The sequence below is a fragment of the Pseudorca crassidens genome, chromosome 7 (assembly GCF_039906515.1).
Source record: "Pseudorca crassidens isolate mPseCra1 chromosome 7, mPseCra1.hap1, whole genome shotgun sequence".
NCBI lineage: Eukaryota > Metazoa > Chordata > Mammalia > Artiodactyla > Delphinidae > Pseudorca > Pseudorca crassidens.
The window spans coordinates 43,464,459-43,481,883 of NC_090302.1; the positions used below are offsets into that span (position 1 = coordinate 43,464,459).

At 42.1% G+C, this 17,425-nt stretch overlaps 1 protein-coding gene across 7 annotated transcripts in view; it reads left to right on the plus strand.

The window, feature by feature from the left end:
• PRUNE2 (prune homolog 2 with BCH domain) overlaps positions 1 to 17,425 on the plus strand; it is a 272,426-nt gene that overhangs the window by 188,226 nt on the left and 66,775 nt on the right. The window contains exon 1 of one of the 7 annotated variants that reach the window (XM_067744129.1): positions 9,830 to 9,988. The exons of 5 other annotated variants lie outside the window; for them this stretch is intronic. In XM_067744129.1, coding sequence (XP_067600230.1) covers positions 9,930 to 9,988 — 59 coding nt within the window. In that variant the 5' untranslated portion in view covers positions 9,830 to 9,929. Of the gene's footprint in view, positions 1 to 9,829; positions 9,989 to 10,168; positions 10,242 to 17,425 lie in introns of those variants that run through there. One more of the 7 variants, XM_067744130.1, reaches the window with a different exon arrangement.

Consider the following 17,425-nt stretch of genomic DNA (forward strand, 5'->3'; position numbering starts at 1 on the left):
AGATTTCATATTCCCCGTGACCTGCTTCTCACGGTGATCTCTGTGCATTCTTTTGTTCTTTTAAAATTAGTAACTTTGGGCTTTTTTTTTCTGTCTGACAAGACTGTGGAAAAGAATTTGTCTTTCTCCCTGCGAGTGACACCACTAGAAGATGCTTTTATGTGTTTTCATGAGACCTTCTGCAATCAGCTTTTTCTGTCTATGACTTTCGGCTGAGGAGTTAGTACGTTGGGTCTTACACCCATGTGAATGCTGGAAATGAAAAACGGGTGAAGGGAGAATCTTTTGACTCCTTCTCTCGAGGCCGGGTAATGATATATTTGGGCTGTCAGAAGAATCACACTCTTTGAGCACACACTACCCCCCCCTCCTCGGTCTTGCTGTTTGAATGGGCTCTATCCCAGTTCCAAACGTTTGCCCTTTCTCCAAGGTAAACCGATACTCTGTAAACGACAGCGTTCCCTTGTTTATTCACTGTTTTCTGGCTTTGCCCTGAACCAAACCTGGAAGACCAAACTTGGCACTGACTCTGCGTTCATTTACTTTCGTAATTATATTTTATCATCTGGTACATTATATTTGGTGACTACGTGCTGATAATTAAGTATCATCAAAAGTCCTTTAAATTGTTACTTGAATTCAGGACTTAAATCTTTTTTTTTTTTTTCTCCAAAAGAGCCTATTTTGGTGTCTCTCCCCACTCCCATCCCACTCCCACCCCAGCCGCCTCTGCGCCTCTGGCCAGCCCTTCCCAGAGCAGGCTTCCAGTAAGTGCTGGTAGATAGACTAATATGTTATGTTCTTGGGTCCATCCAATTTCCATTTGAGGTAGACATGGCAAGTTTTATTATGCCAGTCTCATAGGTGAACAAACTGACTCAATAAGTGAGCTGTTTAATATCATCCAGAAATGAGATCGTGGTAAAGTTGGGACTTGAACTGAAGTCTTCTCTCTTCTAGCCCAGTGCTTGCCAATTAGATAATTTTTTGGAACTTCTGTAGGTTGATGTGTTTATTCCTATTCTCCCATTGTCCCATGGAAAAGTACCTCAAGTTTAATAGCCAAAGTTTCCCAAAGAGAGATTTTGGGAATAACTGAGTCAGAACCCACCTCTGACTTTTCATACTGTCACGTGACCTACTGAATTCTTTTTCCCCTTGAACACGCATTTTCCACCTCAGCAAGTCCATGACGGCTACTGCTGCGTCAGTAAGCTGCTCTCCATCTGCGATGTGTGGGACCAGCTCCAGTGGCTAGAGGCCAGAGGCAGGCGAGGGAATCAGGCCTCTCAATGTACGTTTAAGTTTTCTGCATATCTATAGATATGGTGCTTGTTTGCGGTGAGGAATTTTATAGTGAGAAAAAGCCAGGAGTGCCGAGACGCGGTGGTACAACTCAGCTGTCTTGTAGGAGGAACACCCACAGGGGAGCCCTTTTGTACTGTGTTGGCTTCTAGCTTGAGGAAAAATCCAAGGTACTTCTCCAGCTGGAATAGCAAAATGTCAAAACTGATGTGAGAAAAAAAAGACCTTTATGAAAACTGATGGCATTTGAGGAAGATAAGAAGTCATGGCTTTTGAAAGCAAGATGGACTAGCGTATCAGGGACCCAGCAGGAAAGAGCTGACACATTCGAATAAGGGTAATTGGAGAAATATTTAATAAAGGGAGTGTTTACAAAGATGGTGGCAACTTGGGAGGAACTCACAAGGAATAGTGTGATAACCCAGGAACAGTAACAGAACAGCTATTATTCCTAGGCCTCGGGGTGAGGGGAGGTGGTGATTCCCAGAACCCAGAATGAGAATTTTGGGTAGAAAGGGCCATCCTACAAGGAGCTGTGACCTACTGTTGAGGGACATAGCCAGCCTGAGACCTTCCCACAGGAAGGAAACCTCCTTCCTTCCTCCTCTGATCTCCCGCCAGGGGCCCTCATTGGTTAAAATGAAGGGGAATTTAGAGGGTGAGATGAGGGAGCCTCCCAGGGAGGAGAGCAACATGGAAAAAGTAGGAAAGTGGACCTGCGGAAGCAAACAGAAGTTAGGCAGCACAGCTGGCTTAATTGGAGAGTGATGGAAGCTCAGGTTCTGAAAAGTGGACTGAGTTATATAAACATACAGGATTAGTTAAGTACTCCTCCAGTGCATTGGAGGATCTCCAATCTGTTTTCAAGATACATATGAGAGTTCCTTTAGGACAAAGGCTGTCAAAAACGCAATCTAGGATTGGGTCACCCTTTGTAGAAATCCAAGCTATACCGATGGAGGAAATTAGAATGTCACCTTCCCTCCATTTTAACTGTTGGTTAAAGGATGTGGCTTTTTAAAATTGTCAACATAAGAGAGTTTGGTTCTAGGTAATGGCTGGGGAGTAAATTTGTTTTTAATTTATTTTATTGAAGTATAATTGATTTACAATGTTAATTTCTGCTGAACAGCAAAGTGATTCAGTTATACATATATATATATATATATACATGCTCTTTTTAAAAAATATTCTTTTCTATTATGGTTTATCACAGGATATTGAATATAGTTCCCTGTGCTATGCAGTAGGGCCTTGTTCATTCATTCTCTATATAATAGTTTGTATCTGCTAATCCCAAACGCCAAATCGATCCCTCCCACACCCTCTCTCCCCCTTGGCAACCGCAAGTCTGTTCTCTATATCTGTGAGTCCATTTCTGTTTCATAGATAAGTTCATTTGTGTCATGTTTTAGATTCCACGTATAAGTGATATCACATGGTATTTGTCTTTCTCTTTCTGACTTATTTCACTTAGTACGATAATCTCTAGGTCCATCCATGTTGCTGTAAATAGCATTATTTCATTGCTTTTTATGGCTGAGTAGTCTTCCATTGTACATATGTACAATGTGTACATCTTTATCCATTCATTTGTCGATGGACATTTAGGTGGTTTCCATGTCTTGGCTATTGTGAATAATGCTGCTATGAACATAGGGGTGCATGTATCTTTTCGAATTACAGTTTTGTCCAGATACGTGCTCAGGAATGGTACTGCTGGATCATACAGTAACTCTATTTTTAGTTTTCTGAGGAACCTCTGTACTGTTTTCCACAGTGGCTGCACCAACTTACATTCCCACCAACAGTGTAGGAGGGTTCCCTCTTCTCCACACCCTCTACGGCATTTGTTATTTGTAGACTTTTTAATGATGGCCATTCTGACTGGTGTGAGGTGGTACCTCATTGTAGTTTTGATTTGCATTTCTCTGATAATTAGCAATGTGGAGCTTCTTTTCATGTGCCTGTTGACCATCTGTATGTCTTTGGAGAAATATCTGTTTAGGCCTTCTGTCCATTTTCTGATTGGGTTGTTTGTTTTTTTGTTATTGAGTTGTATGAGTTGTTTGTATATTTTGGAAGTTAAGCCCTTGTCAGGCATATCATTTGCAAATATTTTCTCCCAGTCTGTAGGTTGTCTTTCAATTTTGTCTATGGTTTCCTTTGCTGTGCAAAAGCTTATAAGTTTGGTTAGGTCCCATTTGTTTATTTTTGTTTTTATTTCTATTGCCTTGGGAGACTGACCTAAGAAAACACTGGTACGATTTATGTCAGAGAACGTTTTGCTATGTTCTCCTCTAGGAGTTTTATGGTGTCATGTCTTATTTTTAAGTTCTTAAGCCATTTTGAGTTTATTTTTGTGCATGGTGTGAGGGTGTGTTCTAACTCCACTGATTTACATGCGCTGTCCAACTTCCAGGGAGTAAAATTTTTAATTCATCCCCTTAAACTATCTGAAATGTTAATCAACTGAGAATCAGAATTTATGGTAGATTGAGTGAAAAATATGTAATGCAAATGGTCCTTTACATGTTCCAAAATGTGCCCTGGATTAAGCCCAGGCAGCAGAGAACTATGTACCTGTACCAAGTTGCGGAGGATCCCACACAGTTTCTTTATTCTGTTTTGTTTTTGTTGTAGGTCATTGGCTTATCTTGATGGAAAACGTTAGGTCAGCCCAGTGAAACTCATCTCTATGCCAAGGATATTACTGAGACCATGATTTTCTAATCAGAATATCTGTGCTCTCATGAGCAAATCCAATCCAATCTCCATCTTGACTATTAGTTAAATAATGTGACTTTATTTAATAACGTTTATGTAATTGATCATGTTTATCCCTTTGAGTTGACTCCTTGGAAGTTTATGTTTCACAGCCAAGTTTATCACTTACTAGTATCAAATGTATAGAATTCTGGAATATGTATTTTATTGTATTACTCTAAGTCTTAATTTCGTGTTGTGATCCTGTCACTCTTTTTTTTTTCCCAGCTATTTTTAAGTCATATGGTGGTGGTGGGTTTTTATATATCTACTAGCTTTGTCTTAAAGTGGAAGTATAAATAAGCACATATATCCTCGTCATAGAAATGTTCACATTTGCCCTGAAGAGACTTTTTTTTTCTTGCCTCTTTGCTCTTATCTTGGCACCTTTTTTTTTTTTTTTTTTTTTTTTGTGGTACGCGGGCCTCTCACTGTTGTGGCCTCTCCCGTTGCGGAGCACAGGCTCCGGACGCGCAGGCTCAGCGGCCATGGCTCACGGGCCCAGCCGCTCCGCGGCATGTAGGATCCTCCCGGACCGGGGCACGAACCCGTGTCCCCTGCATCGGCAGGCGGACTCTCAACCACTGCGCCACCAGGGGAGGCCCTTGGCACCTCTTTTAATTCCTTGCTCCTCCATCTTGTTTCCTGCATATTGAAATTCCACTCTTCATTTAAGACCCAGACCAAATGTCTCTTCCTTCCTAAAACATTCTCCAGTCTTATCAAACAGAAGGAATCCCTCCATCTCCTGAATCTCATTGTACTTTGAACCTTTTTGTGGCCGTCCTCACATTCTGCCTCATGTTATATTTACTAGAGACTCTCTTAACCTATCTGGATGTAAGCCACTTGAGGCTTACACATCTTTATATCCCAGACTACCTTAAACAGCATTTATACTGAAGTTGTAACTTAAAGTCAAATATAAATTGAAAGGGGGATGGTGAAGTCATTTAGATGGGTGAATTTTAGAAACTTCAGTGCAGTATTTAGTTTCCCTCTACCATGGGAAGTAATTTAGATTTTCCTAATTGACACTGGCCTATGATTTTCCTTCATCACACAAGCTCTTGTCTGGTTTAGGAATCAAAGTTGTACTGACACCATAAAACAAACTAGGGAGTCTTCCTTTTCTTCTGTTCTTTAGAATAACTTGTATAAGCCAGGGGGTTTCTCTAATACGTGAGAATTAGGTAATATTTGTAGAATTGTCTGTGCCTATTCCTTATTTGGGGGATAGATATTTTACTAGTAATGTGATTTCTTAATGATTACTGGTCTGTTCAGGTTTTCTAATTCTTTCTGCATCAACTTTGCTATTTAATATTTTTCTAGAAAATTGTTCGTCAAAGTTTTCAAAGGTTTTGGAATAAAATTGTTCATATTCTCTTACTAGTTTTCAATCTCTACTATATCTGTAGTTGGTTATATAATTCTTTTATCCCTAATATTATCTATTTGTATCGTCTCTCTTTTTTCCTTGTTCAATCTTTCTAGAGATGGGTTCATATTATTAGTCTTTTCTAATAACTAGATTTGCTTTCGTTAATCTTTTCCTTTTGTTTTTGTTTGCTTGTTTTCTACTTTATTAAATTTTGCTTTCATCTCTTTTTTCTCCCTGATATTAATATTGCTATACTGGCTTTCTTCTTGTTCGTATGTTTCGTGTTCTTTCTGTTTATCTCAGAGGTCCCTGTTTTTGCCACTGAGCACCAATCACCATTTACTTCTGCCAACATGTCCATAACTGAACTACAAGTTCATGGAGTGCCATGATACATTTCCCTACTGCTAACTTCCAATTCCAGGGCAAGAGGGAAATTGGAGACTGGAATTGTTTGTCAGACCTGGATCTTTCATCTAACCATATTGGAGGTGGCCTCCTTCTCAACTTTATTATAATGTAACCAGCTGAGTATAACTACTTACCTGAGCCCCAGTTTCCTATCTATAAACCATCAACCCAGTACACACACAATCCACCCAACCTTATGTGGCAGCCCTGCCCTGGGCAGCCTATTTGGGTCTTTCAACCAGACTCCTGTCTCCATCCTGCCAACCTGGTCCTACAGTCCATTCTCCATTCACTGGCTTGAGTGAGTCTTTCAAATGAGAATATCATTCTTTTGGTACCTATCTTTTTAAAACCCTCCAATGTCTTCTCATTTATTTTGCAATAAAATTCTTATTCTTAACTATAGTCTGTAAGGCCCTGTGTCCCCCAGTTGCTGCTTACGTCTGTGATCACCAAGACCACTCTCTCTACCAGCCCTCAGTCTTGCCCGCCAGACTCTTCCAATTTAGTGATTTACTGCCAGCTGTAACTCTCTGTCTAGAACTCTCCTGACATGGCTGGCTTATTCTCATGGTTTGGGGTTCCCCAGAGAGACCTCCTCTAACTGCTCCATCTACAGTAGCAATAACTGTACCACCAAGTTATTCTAGTTTTCAATAACTAGTTTCAAGAACTAGTTATTCTAGTTTGCCCCTCCCACCTAGGGAACGTCTAGCAATACCTGGAGACATTTTTGATTGCCACAACTCGGGTGATGCTACTGCCATCTATGGGTAGAGGTCACAAATGCTGCTACACATCCAACAATCACAAGAGCGCCCCGCGGGACACAGGATTATCCAGCCCCAAGGGCCAACAGTGCCAAGGCTGAGAACTGTGCTCCATCCCATAGCCCTGCTTCATTTTCTTCCTACCACTTTTTTTTCTTTTTTTCTGTCTGAAAAGATCTGTTTATCTGTTTAATTGATTTTGTCGTGTGTGTCTCCACACATGAGAATGGACCCTCCAGGAAAGCAGACATTTGGTTTGTCTTGTTCACTGCTGTACCCCTAGTGCTTAGAGCAACCCTTGCCACATGTTGAGGCACCTCATAAATACACCTGATTGAAGGAATGGAAAAGAAAGTCAAGTTCGTCCAACATAATTGGCTTTTACTAAAAATAATTACTGGTGTTTACTCTTCCTTTTCCGAGGGAGATGTGCTAGATTTAGCTTGGTAGTGATTTAGTTCAGGCTACTATAACAGATTACCATAGATTGATTGGGTGGCTTACAAACAGTACAAATTTATTTCTCAAAGTCCTGGAGGTTGGAAATTCAAAATCAGGGTGCCAGCATGGTTGGATTCTGGTTAGAGCCCTCTTCCAGGTTTCAGGCTTCCAACTTCTCACTGTATCCTCGAATAGTAGAAAGAATGAGAGAGCTCTCTGGGTTTTTTTATAAGGGCACTAATTCCACTCATGAGTGCCTCACCCTCCTCACCTCACCTAATCCTAATTACTTCCCAAAGGCCCCCACCTCACACAGGGAGAGGCTCAACTGATGAACCATCACACAGGGAGAGGCTCAACTGATGAATTGAGGGGAGGGCACAAACATTCAGTTCATAACAGGAATATGCATATTTTCTAATGTTGCAAAATCCATCTTTCCCCTTCTTTTGAAATTTGAGACCATAGTTATCTATTTTTAGTGTTCTGGTACATTTCTTCTTCATTATAGTGCTTCCAAGATTCTTATAGCCTTTCATTTTGCTTAGAGTGCTGTTACCCACTTCACTCAGCCTCATGGAGAAAAACAGGTGTGCCTGTTCAGTTGTTTTGGTTGTTTTGTTTTTTGTTTTGCCTTTGTTATCCATTGCCTTATACCAGTTTGAATCTCCAGAGAGAAAAAATTATTCTGTTTACTTAATCATCTGTTACATCATCAACTCCAGTAGTACTTGACCATACATAATCTTCAAAGACTTTTTTTATTTTTGCTTTTTTAAACTTCAATTCATTAAATGATCATTTGAAAGTATTAGGCTCTCACAGAATAAAAATCCCCTGGACTGACATCTACCATGCCCTTTTCGTCCATGTAATAATCAGAATGCTACTTATTGCATTTAAATAGGAATTCTTCTTTTTTTTTTTTTAATCATTGTAACTGCTTCAGTGGGATGAATAAGATAGTATATTTCCTCAGGGGCCCAGCCGACACTGAGCTGAGCTATTTTGCCTTGACAAAACATGTCTGAGAGAACATCCTGTAAGACAAGAGGAAGGATCGTTGGTGTTAACAGATGTCCCATATTTCCCCATTTAATGAAGTGCTACTTAAATGTTTTGAAGGTATTCTACGATTGGCCTGATGACAATAAATCACTTTCTCTCTCAACTGTTGACTTTTAAAGCAGATACTAAGGGTAGGTTCAATTACAGTGTCTGTTCTACAGCATGTGACTCCTATTTCTGTAGCTCCAACTGCTACTTTTTTCCACCTGAGGAGGGAAACTCCTAATGAGCCACACTTCACAAAGAAGAGACCCCATGTTTAACCTTCACCCTGGACACCCAGGGTACAACCAGCTCTGAAGCCATCTATTTTCCCCTGCCGATTTCTGGTTCATCTTGGCTTCGGGAACGGTACTAAGTTTTTGCTGAACCCTGAAAAAGTCATGACCCCCTAATGGCCCCACCCCCAGTTCTCCATTGCTGAACGATAGAAAGCACATGAGAAATTATTTTCATAACTGCTTATAATTTGGAAGAATTTTGTAGGCTTTTAGTTTAAGTAGAGAGAGAAAAATTCACTTTTTCCTCTTCTCCCTTCCCCACTGCCCCCTCACCAGCCCCACAGCCATGGAGAAGACGAGGCGTGCCCTTCATTTTAAGAATAGGAGCTAACATTTCTTAAGTATTTACCGTGGCCAGGTTCTCTGCTGAGTAATTCACTTTCCTGTTTTCTTGGAGTTAGCTCAATCGGAGGTTACTGAAAACTGCCACATCCCCCTGTTCCACCATAGCGCCCTCCCCAACCCACCTACCCACTACCCCGCCAAAAAAGGAAAAAGGTCATATAATATGGGATTTCTAACAACCTAGTTCTGAGGATGGTGCCTGTAGTTACTTTTCACATTGACATTTTGCCTGATCATGATCAGAAGTCTTTGTTTGATTTGTCTGATAACGTATTCTTTTCCTTTGAAGATCAAACTAATCAATGTACGCTTTTCTAGTATGTAAGCTTTTCATTCACATTTCATTTGACTTAACTCCATCAAATATTTCTGTTGGCATTTTTAGAATTAATAATAGTAGCTAACCTTTATGGTGAGTTATTTTAACCCAGTCTCTCTAAAATCTCTAAGTTATCTTGCTTTAAAGTAACATTGTTAGTATTGTCCATTGGTGAGTCAGCAGTCTGAGGTACCAGGCAGTTTAGTAACTGGTCCAAACTCGCTAATAAGTAGCGGAAGTTAGATTCAAACTCAGGCCTTGTGACTCCAGAGCCTGAATGCTTACTGGTCACATGGCTTTATTTCTCAATAGTCAAAGCTGTGTGGATCTTGGGCAAACATCCTAACTTTCTCTAGAATCTCCAACTGGACTTCTTTATTTATCTTGCTATGCTTCCATAGTCCATTTTTATTAGGGTTTTAACCACTGTCTATGAAATGAAAATAATTACACCACCATCTCACTGGGTGTGCCGTGAAGCTGCAGGATTTTTTAAAAAAGAGGTTTCAGGGGAACTAAATTCCTTCCAATCTGTGCTTTGAGCCCATTCACATCCAGTCTCACTCAGGAACAGGAGTGACAGCAGTTTTCCTGAGCAGACACAAAAATCAAGGGGCATTTCTGACTCCACAACCTGCGTGAAAGAGTATTTTATATTCCCCAAAAGAAACTCTTCACAGCCCCAGCTCCATCCCCCAGCTGGAGCAGAGCAGCAGTGGTGATGGGCTCACTGGGAGATCTGAGAGGCAGGTGATCGTCCTTATTTAGATGTGCCCGTGATCACGTGACCAGAAAATGGAGGCGACTCCGTATTTCCAGTTAAGTGCTCCAGACAGGGGATGCTGAGGGCAGTAACCAAGCATTCTTCTCACTCTCCAGCCTGCTCTGTCCTCAGAAGGTAGGTGGGTCCCGGTGCGGCTTTAGGAGGATGGGCTGTGGGAGGTCGGATTGCAATGGAGGGTGTTGCTTTCACAGACTGGGCTATTGCAGCTGGGAAGTTGGAGGGGGAGAGGGAAGGGGGTGACAGGATGCAGAGCTCTGCCCAGCCCCTCGCAAGTGACAGCTGGCAGCTGCATTTCACCCTGTATCATCTCTTACTGGAAGGGCTTGTGGTCCTGTAAGCTATCTCCTGCCCCTCCCTTGGTGACCAGGTAATTAGTTAAACAGATTCTGCACGGCTATAAACATTTTTTATTCCTTTATGTCTATGATGAAAATGGAGATAGAAAATCAAAAAAAATGACAGTTGGGAAACCGTTTAGGACTCTCGTCTGATGGGTATTGAAATGTCTGTTTGGATTATTTGACAAGCAGAGTGGCCCTGGTACAGTGGCATTTTTATTTTTTATGTTATTGCTAATGGTCATTGAAGCTAGTAACATACATTTCTCTTTTTTTCTGATGAATCTTGTAACCTTTAAACCTTCCCTAAGTTCCAAGCTGCAGAAATAGGTCATCCTCAAAAATGGGCTTATGTTGTTTTCTATTGCTTTTTCAAAATCGAGACAGGATACGCTGCTTAGAGAATATCAGTATTTTACTGAGAAACTAAGTTATGTGAGAAACTAGAAAAAAATTATCACCTGGTTAATTTCAAACAAGAAATACATAGGTTATGGAATTCCTCTGTGGAAACCAAAAAAAACAAGACTCCCATCTAGAAGGAGTGATTTAAAGTGTGATTCTGCCTGAGATCAGTGTCATGGCAAATCACCTGTCATGGTGACTTAAGGGGGAGGGGGGACATCATCTCTATAAACTGCCCCCCTTCTTGCATAGGAACTGTTAATGTGCTGCGGATCTTATGTAAACTGCTATTCGAGCACAGCTTCTGGGCTCATTTCCCACCAGATGGTCCCCCGACCCCCTCCTAGAGAGAAAAATAGAAGCTACCACCGAATGAGCCCACTTCAAAATGTTCATTTGATGAAAGTCTTCTTAAAATCATAATTGGTAATATTCACAGAATGTAAAAACTGGAATTATTAGATGAAACTTCCTGGTAATTAAAAAAAAATGATCCATGATCTTTCTGTTAATTTAAAGAGACATTATCTGGGAGAAAAAAAGTGCCTTTCTGGGAGTACCTCTATCAATATATTATACTTATGCAGGCTAGTGAAAGCTCTGTACTTTAAAATGGCTCGGACCTTGCTCTGCAACTCAAAGACAAATAAACAAGACTGGCTGTTGTCATGCACAGTCAGCAGCACCTAAACATCCCCAGGAGATTTCGCTTTGTAATGCAAAGTTACCCTTTATATCCTAAATAAGATCTAAAGCTTCATAGGTGCTTAAGGGTAATGAGCCAGATTCTCCTTCCTATTAACAAGAAGTCAAATTAACTTTTTCCCAATGGTTAGGGCTCTCTTTGGTACTTTCCAGTGAATTTCCATTTGGTTTTTCATTCTCGAATGTCTTTGTACTCAGGGAAGGATTTATCTCTTATTAAATAAAGGATCATGATACTTTTTTGACCTTTAGACTTCATACTTTCTAGCAAGCTAGAAGACAGTGCGGGGTTTGCACATAGGTTCAGGTACTCGATATAGGTTATGACAGGAAAGCTTGAGTTCACCTACAGCAAATAAAAGCTTATTTTTTTTCTTCTTCGCTAGCCTGGAATTGCTTTGACATGCCAAGATTTTGCAGACGGTGGCTTTACTCAAATCAACTTCCTGCTAGAGTAGTATTTGAATTTGGGATGAGTTCTCAATCCCTTATCCATTCTAGTCAGTGGGATAGTTGGGGGAGAGGGGAAGGGATGAGAAGGGGCAGAGGGGAAAGTAGTGAAGGACATTCTGTCCCTGGTATCCTGTCTGTATCAGAGTTGACAAAGAACATTTGGGTACAGCTTTTTTCTGGATTAATAATGGCTGGAGTCATGGGGTAGTGGTGGATAGGTGTGCAAAAGGGTTGCAGGAGAAGAGGCAGGAATGGATACCCCTGTCTGAACACCATGATCATTTGAAGGCTCTGTTAAGCCATTTGCCTGGGGTTTTGATAGTTGTGTGATTCTCCGTATTATTCTTGCATCCTGAGTTTCAATTGCTAAGGTAAGATAAGCCGAAACAAATTGTAGAATTCATTTTGACTCGCTTCCTCAGTTTATAAGCAAGCAAATGAGCTCCAGTTAGAGTGAGGGATTGACTCAAGGTCACAGTCAGTGGCTGGGCCAGGATCAGAACCCAGGTGGCCAGCTCTTGATCTCATGCTATTTCCTTTCACCCCAGGCCTTTGAAAAGCCCTTAGCAAAACCTGGCCCATGCATTTACATTTCTCAGAGCTTAAAAAAAAAAAAACACAAAAACCGCTACTACTCTTCTATTTTAAGGGTAAGGTAGCATTTCCTAATCCCTTTACGACCCTTAGAAATTTGGGGGAAATGGAACTGGACTGTATTCTCAGAGCTTGTGCATTTATTATGAACAAGATGCTATCTACCCCTAAAGACTGCATGTGATACAAAGGCAAAACAAATGGCTTGCAAAAGGCGGAGTAAAGTGGATTCCATAAGAGGTGGAACTGAGGGGCTCTGGGACCTCCAAGTTGGGAGAGCCTTGCTCCTCCTTTATTGTAGAGAAGTAAATACAGGATTCATGGATGAGGTGGATTCAATAGTTGGGGGAAGGAATATTTCAGCAGAAGGGAATATACACCAAGAGAGGGAAGAGAACTGTCAACAAGACTTGGGAAACTAGAAGCTCATGTTGTCTGAAAGGTAGAGCATTGGGGGATGCTAGTGGTGGATTGATCTAAATGGTGGAAAGCCCTGAGGGTCAAAGAAGTTTTTATGAAATGTGTTGGCAGTGGGAAGCCAGTGTTTTATGAGTTGAGGGTTTGGATTGGCAGTAGACTAGCGATGGTGTGGGAGAGATGGGAGGCAAGAGGAGAGGGGGTAGTCCACCTGAAATAGAATGGACTGACCCTGCTAGGATGGAAAGAAGAGAGGCAATTACAGAACTGCAGATGTGGAAGAAAGGCATAGTGCTTGAAAGCTGAGGGAGATAAGAATCTTCTGAGGAGGTGCCTAGTGAAGAATTGGCGCACCCTGTGATGGGGTATCGTTTCATTCCTCATGACTGAGAATCTGCAGCCTTGCTGCCCTCGATATAAGTTAATATAAGCAAGGTGACAAAAGCATGAAGCTCTCTCATCTGAACAAGATAGACTCAACTGTGGCAGGAGCACTTTCAGAAAGCTAAATCCACATCTGATTAGTCAGCACCAGGTCAGGGTCCCAACGCCCGGCCATGGTTTCTATGGCGACACTTCCATTGTTAGCAAGAGCGCAGGGCTGCAAGCCTCTAGATCTACTGAGGTGGACCTCATGGAGTGGGATGTAAAGAGGATGGTGACTTTTTCTTCCAGTCATCCCCTTCCTTCCTAGGCAGTGGCCCTTTGAGGGCAGGGATCAGGCCGAATGGTGCCCCTGACAAGTGCCAAGAAGATTCTGACTCATAGAGTAGAAATCAGAATGAGTCTTGATAGTGGGCATGGGGGCTGGGGACAAAGAAGGGAGAAGGGGAACAAGGGAGCTCAGATGTAATCTGTCCTCACTCCTTCCCCAGCCTATCCACAAGATCCAGCCCCAAAACTGCTACCTGTTGTGTGGAGACTTCCAGGTTTATCCACTCTGCCCACATGTGGAGGAACTACTCCTATCTCGGAAACTCCATGATTATCACTCATGGGTTTTACCCCACAGTTTTGTGTGAACTTCTATGTCTTTTCCTCTTTATTCTCCTAGATTTTAAATTCTCAGACACACGCAGAATGTGTGTCTGAACCATTCTCTTTGTAATATACCCTCCCCCAGACTAACACTTGCCACGTGGTTCTAGGACTGAACCGTTCGTTAAATTCCTACCTGAAAGAATACTAACTTGGGAAACAAACAGTGAGTACCAGAGAATCTACATCTATCAAGGCTTATGGGAAACTGGTTTGGAAACCCTAGGGGGGATAATCAGAATTGTTTAGGGGTAGTTTTGCCTGGAGACAGAGATCTCTCAAAGTCCCTCCAATCCAAAAATTCAGAAAGGAACATAGGCTTCCTATAGTGCCCTCAAAAACAGGATTTACTGGGCTTCCCTGGTGGCGCAGTGGTTGAGAGTCCGCCTGCCGATGCAGGGGACACGGGTTCGTGCCCCAGTCTGGGAAGATCCCACATGCCGCAGAGCGGCTGGGCCCGTGAGCCATGGCCGCTGAGCCTGCGCGTCCGGACCCTGTGCTCCACAACGGGAGAGGCCACAACAGTGAGAGGCCCGCATACCGCAAAAAAAAAAAAAAAACAGGATTTACTGCTGTCCAAATCCAATACGGAAACCCCATTCATAAAGCTACCATTGCCCATGAAGCAAGAGAATAAAAATGTTGCCACTTAAGCAATTACGGTTTTCTATGCCCAACTCCCAGAAACACCCAGGAAAGGGTTGATGAAGTTGGAAGTTCTAGAAATAGCTCTTTCTAAAACAAAACAGGAGTAAAGCCAACATCATGTGATCTCAGGAGAGCAGTTGTGCACAAGATCGGTTAGGAGGGCAGGTACAATGGAGATGAGAGGATAGCGAGAGATTATTGATCTCTGGAAAGGTATTGATAACTGAAAGAAAGAAAGCTTGGGATGGAGTAAAGCCCCATTCCTGGGCTAGCTGTGGGGAAGTTTTCTTTGTTGATTAGACTAAGTTCAGGGACGATCACAGGTCATGTTCTTGATATAACTGAATCATGTTCTTGATACAACTGAGACTGAATTTACGAGGAGAAACTTCCAACCAAAATTTTCATGCACTTCACAGTTATAGACTCAAGGCTTGTTTCTAATTTGCTTGGTCGTAGGTGGCTGGTCTTAGGCTGTTCATTTTATTTCCCAATACTAACTTTTATTTACCAGCAGGGACCTGGTAACTAGAAAATGTGAGTCATACACCAGAGTCTTGGAATCCCATATAATGCCATAATTCTGTGAACAGCAATTATTTAAAAAGATAAGCACATTTTTTCCCTAAATAGCTGTCTACATTTATACAATGAAGACATACCAATGTAAAAGAAATAGTTAAAAGAATCAGCTCTCCCTGTGAAGGTGGCATAGCTGTACGATTACTGACTGTATCCCTGAGGAGAGTACGAAATTAATCAAGTCTCATAAATTGGCTTCATAGAATGTGATTATAGTGTACAGTGGGGCATGTGTAAATACAGGTGATGGCTTCTTTCCGCCGCGAGGGACCCGATGTGGGCTTCTCTCCTTCCCGCCAGATCTGTCAGGCAGCAGTAGAAGGGCTCTCTAGTAGAAAGGAAGAACGGAAGGCCTGATATACTCCTCCCAGAGCCGAGATTCTCCTCCTTGAAACTGTGCTGGTGAAGGAGATCAGATACTGCGTCCATTTGCTTGAGCTGCCATAACAAAGTACCACAGACGGGGTAGCTGAAATAACAGAAATTCATTTTTTTCACAATTCTGGAGGATGAAATTCTGAGATCAAGGTGTCGGCAGGATTGGCTGCTTCTGAGGCCTCTTTCCTTGGCTCGTAGATGGCTGTCTGCACCCCTGGCTTCACTTGGTCTTCCTTCTGTGTATGCCTGTGTCCTAATCTCCTCCTATAAGGACACCTGTCATATCAGATGAGGGCCCACCCTAATGACCTCATTTTAACTTAATTACCTCTTTAAAGACCTTATCTCCAAGTATACTCACATTCTGAGGTACTGGAGGTTAGGATTTCAACACATGCATTTGGGAGGCGGGGGCAGGAATCCAGCCCGTAACAGAGAATGTGCTGGGAATTCCTGTGGACCAGCCCCACACTTCATTTGTCATTCTTCAGTGTTGAGTCTACAGGCACATGCCTCAAGTGAAGTAGTTTTATGGGTGTTGGGTTTTTTCTCCTCCAGTAGGGTGGGTGGAACAAGTTAATTTGGCTACTGCGTAATCTTTAAACTGCTCTGTAAAGTAAATGGCCACTCGGTGTGATTCGTAATGTGTGAAAGGTCACAACTCAAAGCTGTGTATCCATAATCAACCCTTTAACCCTTCCTTGTCCTAAAGAAACCAAAGGGCACTGGTTAGTACGGTAAGGTTGGGGGGGGGGGGGGAGTATGTTAATTTTTGGAATTTGGAAAGCAGACGGCTTTACTTTATTTTATTTTATTTTATTTTTTTAATTCAGTACGCGGGCCTCTCACTGTTGTGGCCTCTCCCGTTGCGGAGCACAGGCTCCGGACGCGCAGGCTCAGCGGCCATGGCTCACGGGCCCAGCCGCTCCGCGACATGTGGGATATTCCCGGACCGGGGCACGAACCTATGTCCCCTGCATCGGCAGGCGGACTCTCAACCACTGCGCCACCAGGGAAACCCCAGCTTTACTTTATAAGGTTGAAACAGCAGTACCGTCAATGAAATACAAACCAAAAATTTTACTGTTTCCAAATTTATTGCTGTTAATTTTGGTCTTAAGTTGATAGATTCCATAGAAGGTGATAAGTATCTTTTACCTCTTCCTCCGTTAGAAAATTAGGTTAATAATGGATTCCTTGATCGAGAGTATCACCACTTACTAAAACATACATGGAGAGAATAATCAATAAACAGGCTTTCTAGGAAAAAGAAAATGTTGAGTCTAAGGGTCACTTCAGGGGTTCCACGACCACCTTGGAGATTCACGGTGAATATGGGAGGCCTTGTTGAGCCCCAAATATTCTAATAATAGTAAGAGTAATATTAAATAGTAGAACTTTTGCCAAACACTTTACTCATTATCTTTGAAATCTCACACTATTCCTCGTATAATACTCATTTTGCAGATGAAGAAACTAAGTCTTAGGGAGGTCAGCTAACTTTACCGCAGTTACATGGTTAATAAGAGGCAGAGGGGGGTTGATCCTGTTGACCCCACCTTGCCTCCCTATTTGTGAGCATTGGTTCTTCTTAGTTGTCTGTGGTCTGAAAGTCTAAGGAGAAACTCCTTGCAGGAGAATAAGGCTGGGGGTAGAGGTATGAAGGAACTTCTTTTCAGTTTTGAATTGGGGATCTAAGGGAGTCCAGAGTCCCCAAAGAACGCTGAAACCTGAAGTGTTATTCAGAATTTTCCCATTGCCAAGACATCAGCTAACCTAGATCTGTTACACCCTAACCATCGCAAGAGGGAGGAAATAAGAACAAGGGTCAGGAATGGGTATTAGGGACTCTAGAGCTGCCCTGGAGTTGAGTATGCAGCCAACTCTGCCTCCGGTTTGATGTAGTCCTGTTAATCTAGTTTTGCTTTTGTTGGCTATCCTTTTGGTGTCACATCCAAGAAATCATTGCCAAATCCAATGTCATGATGCTTTC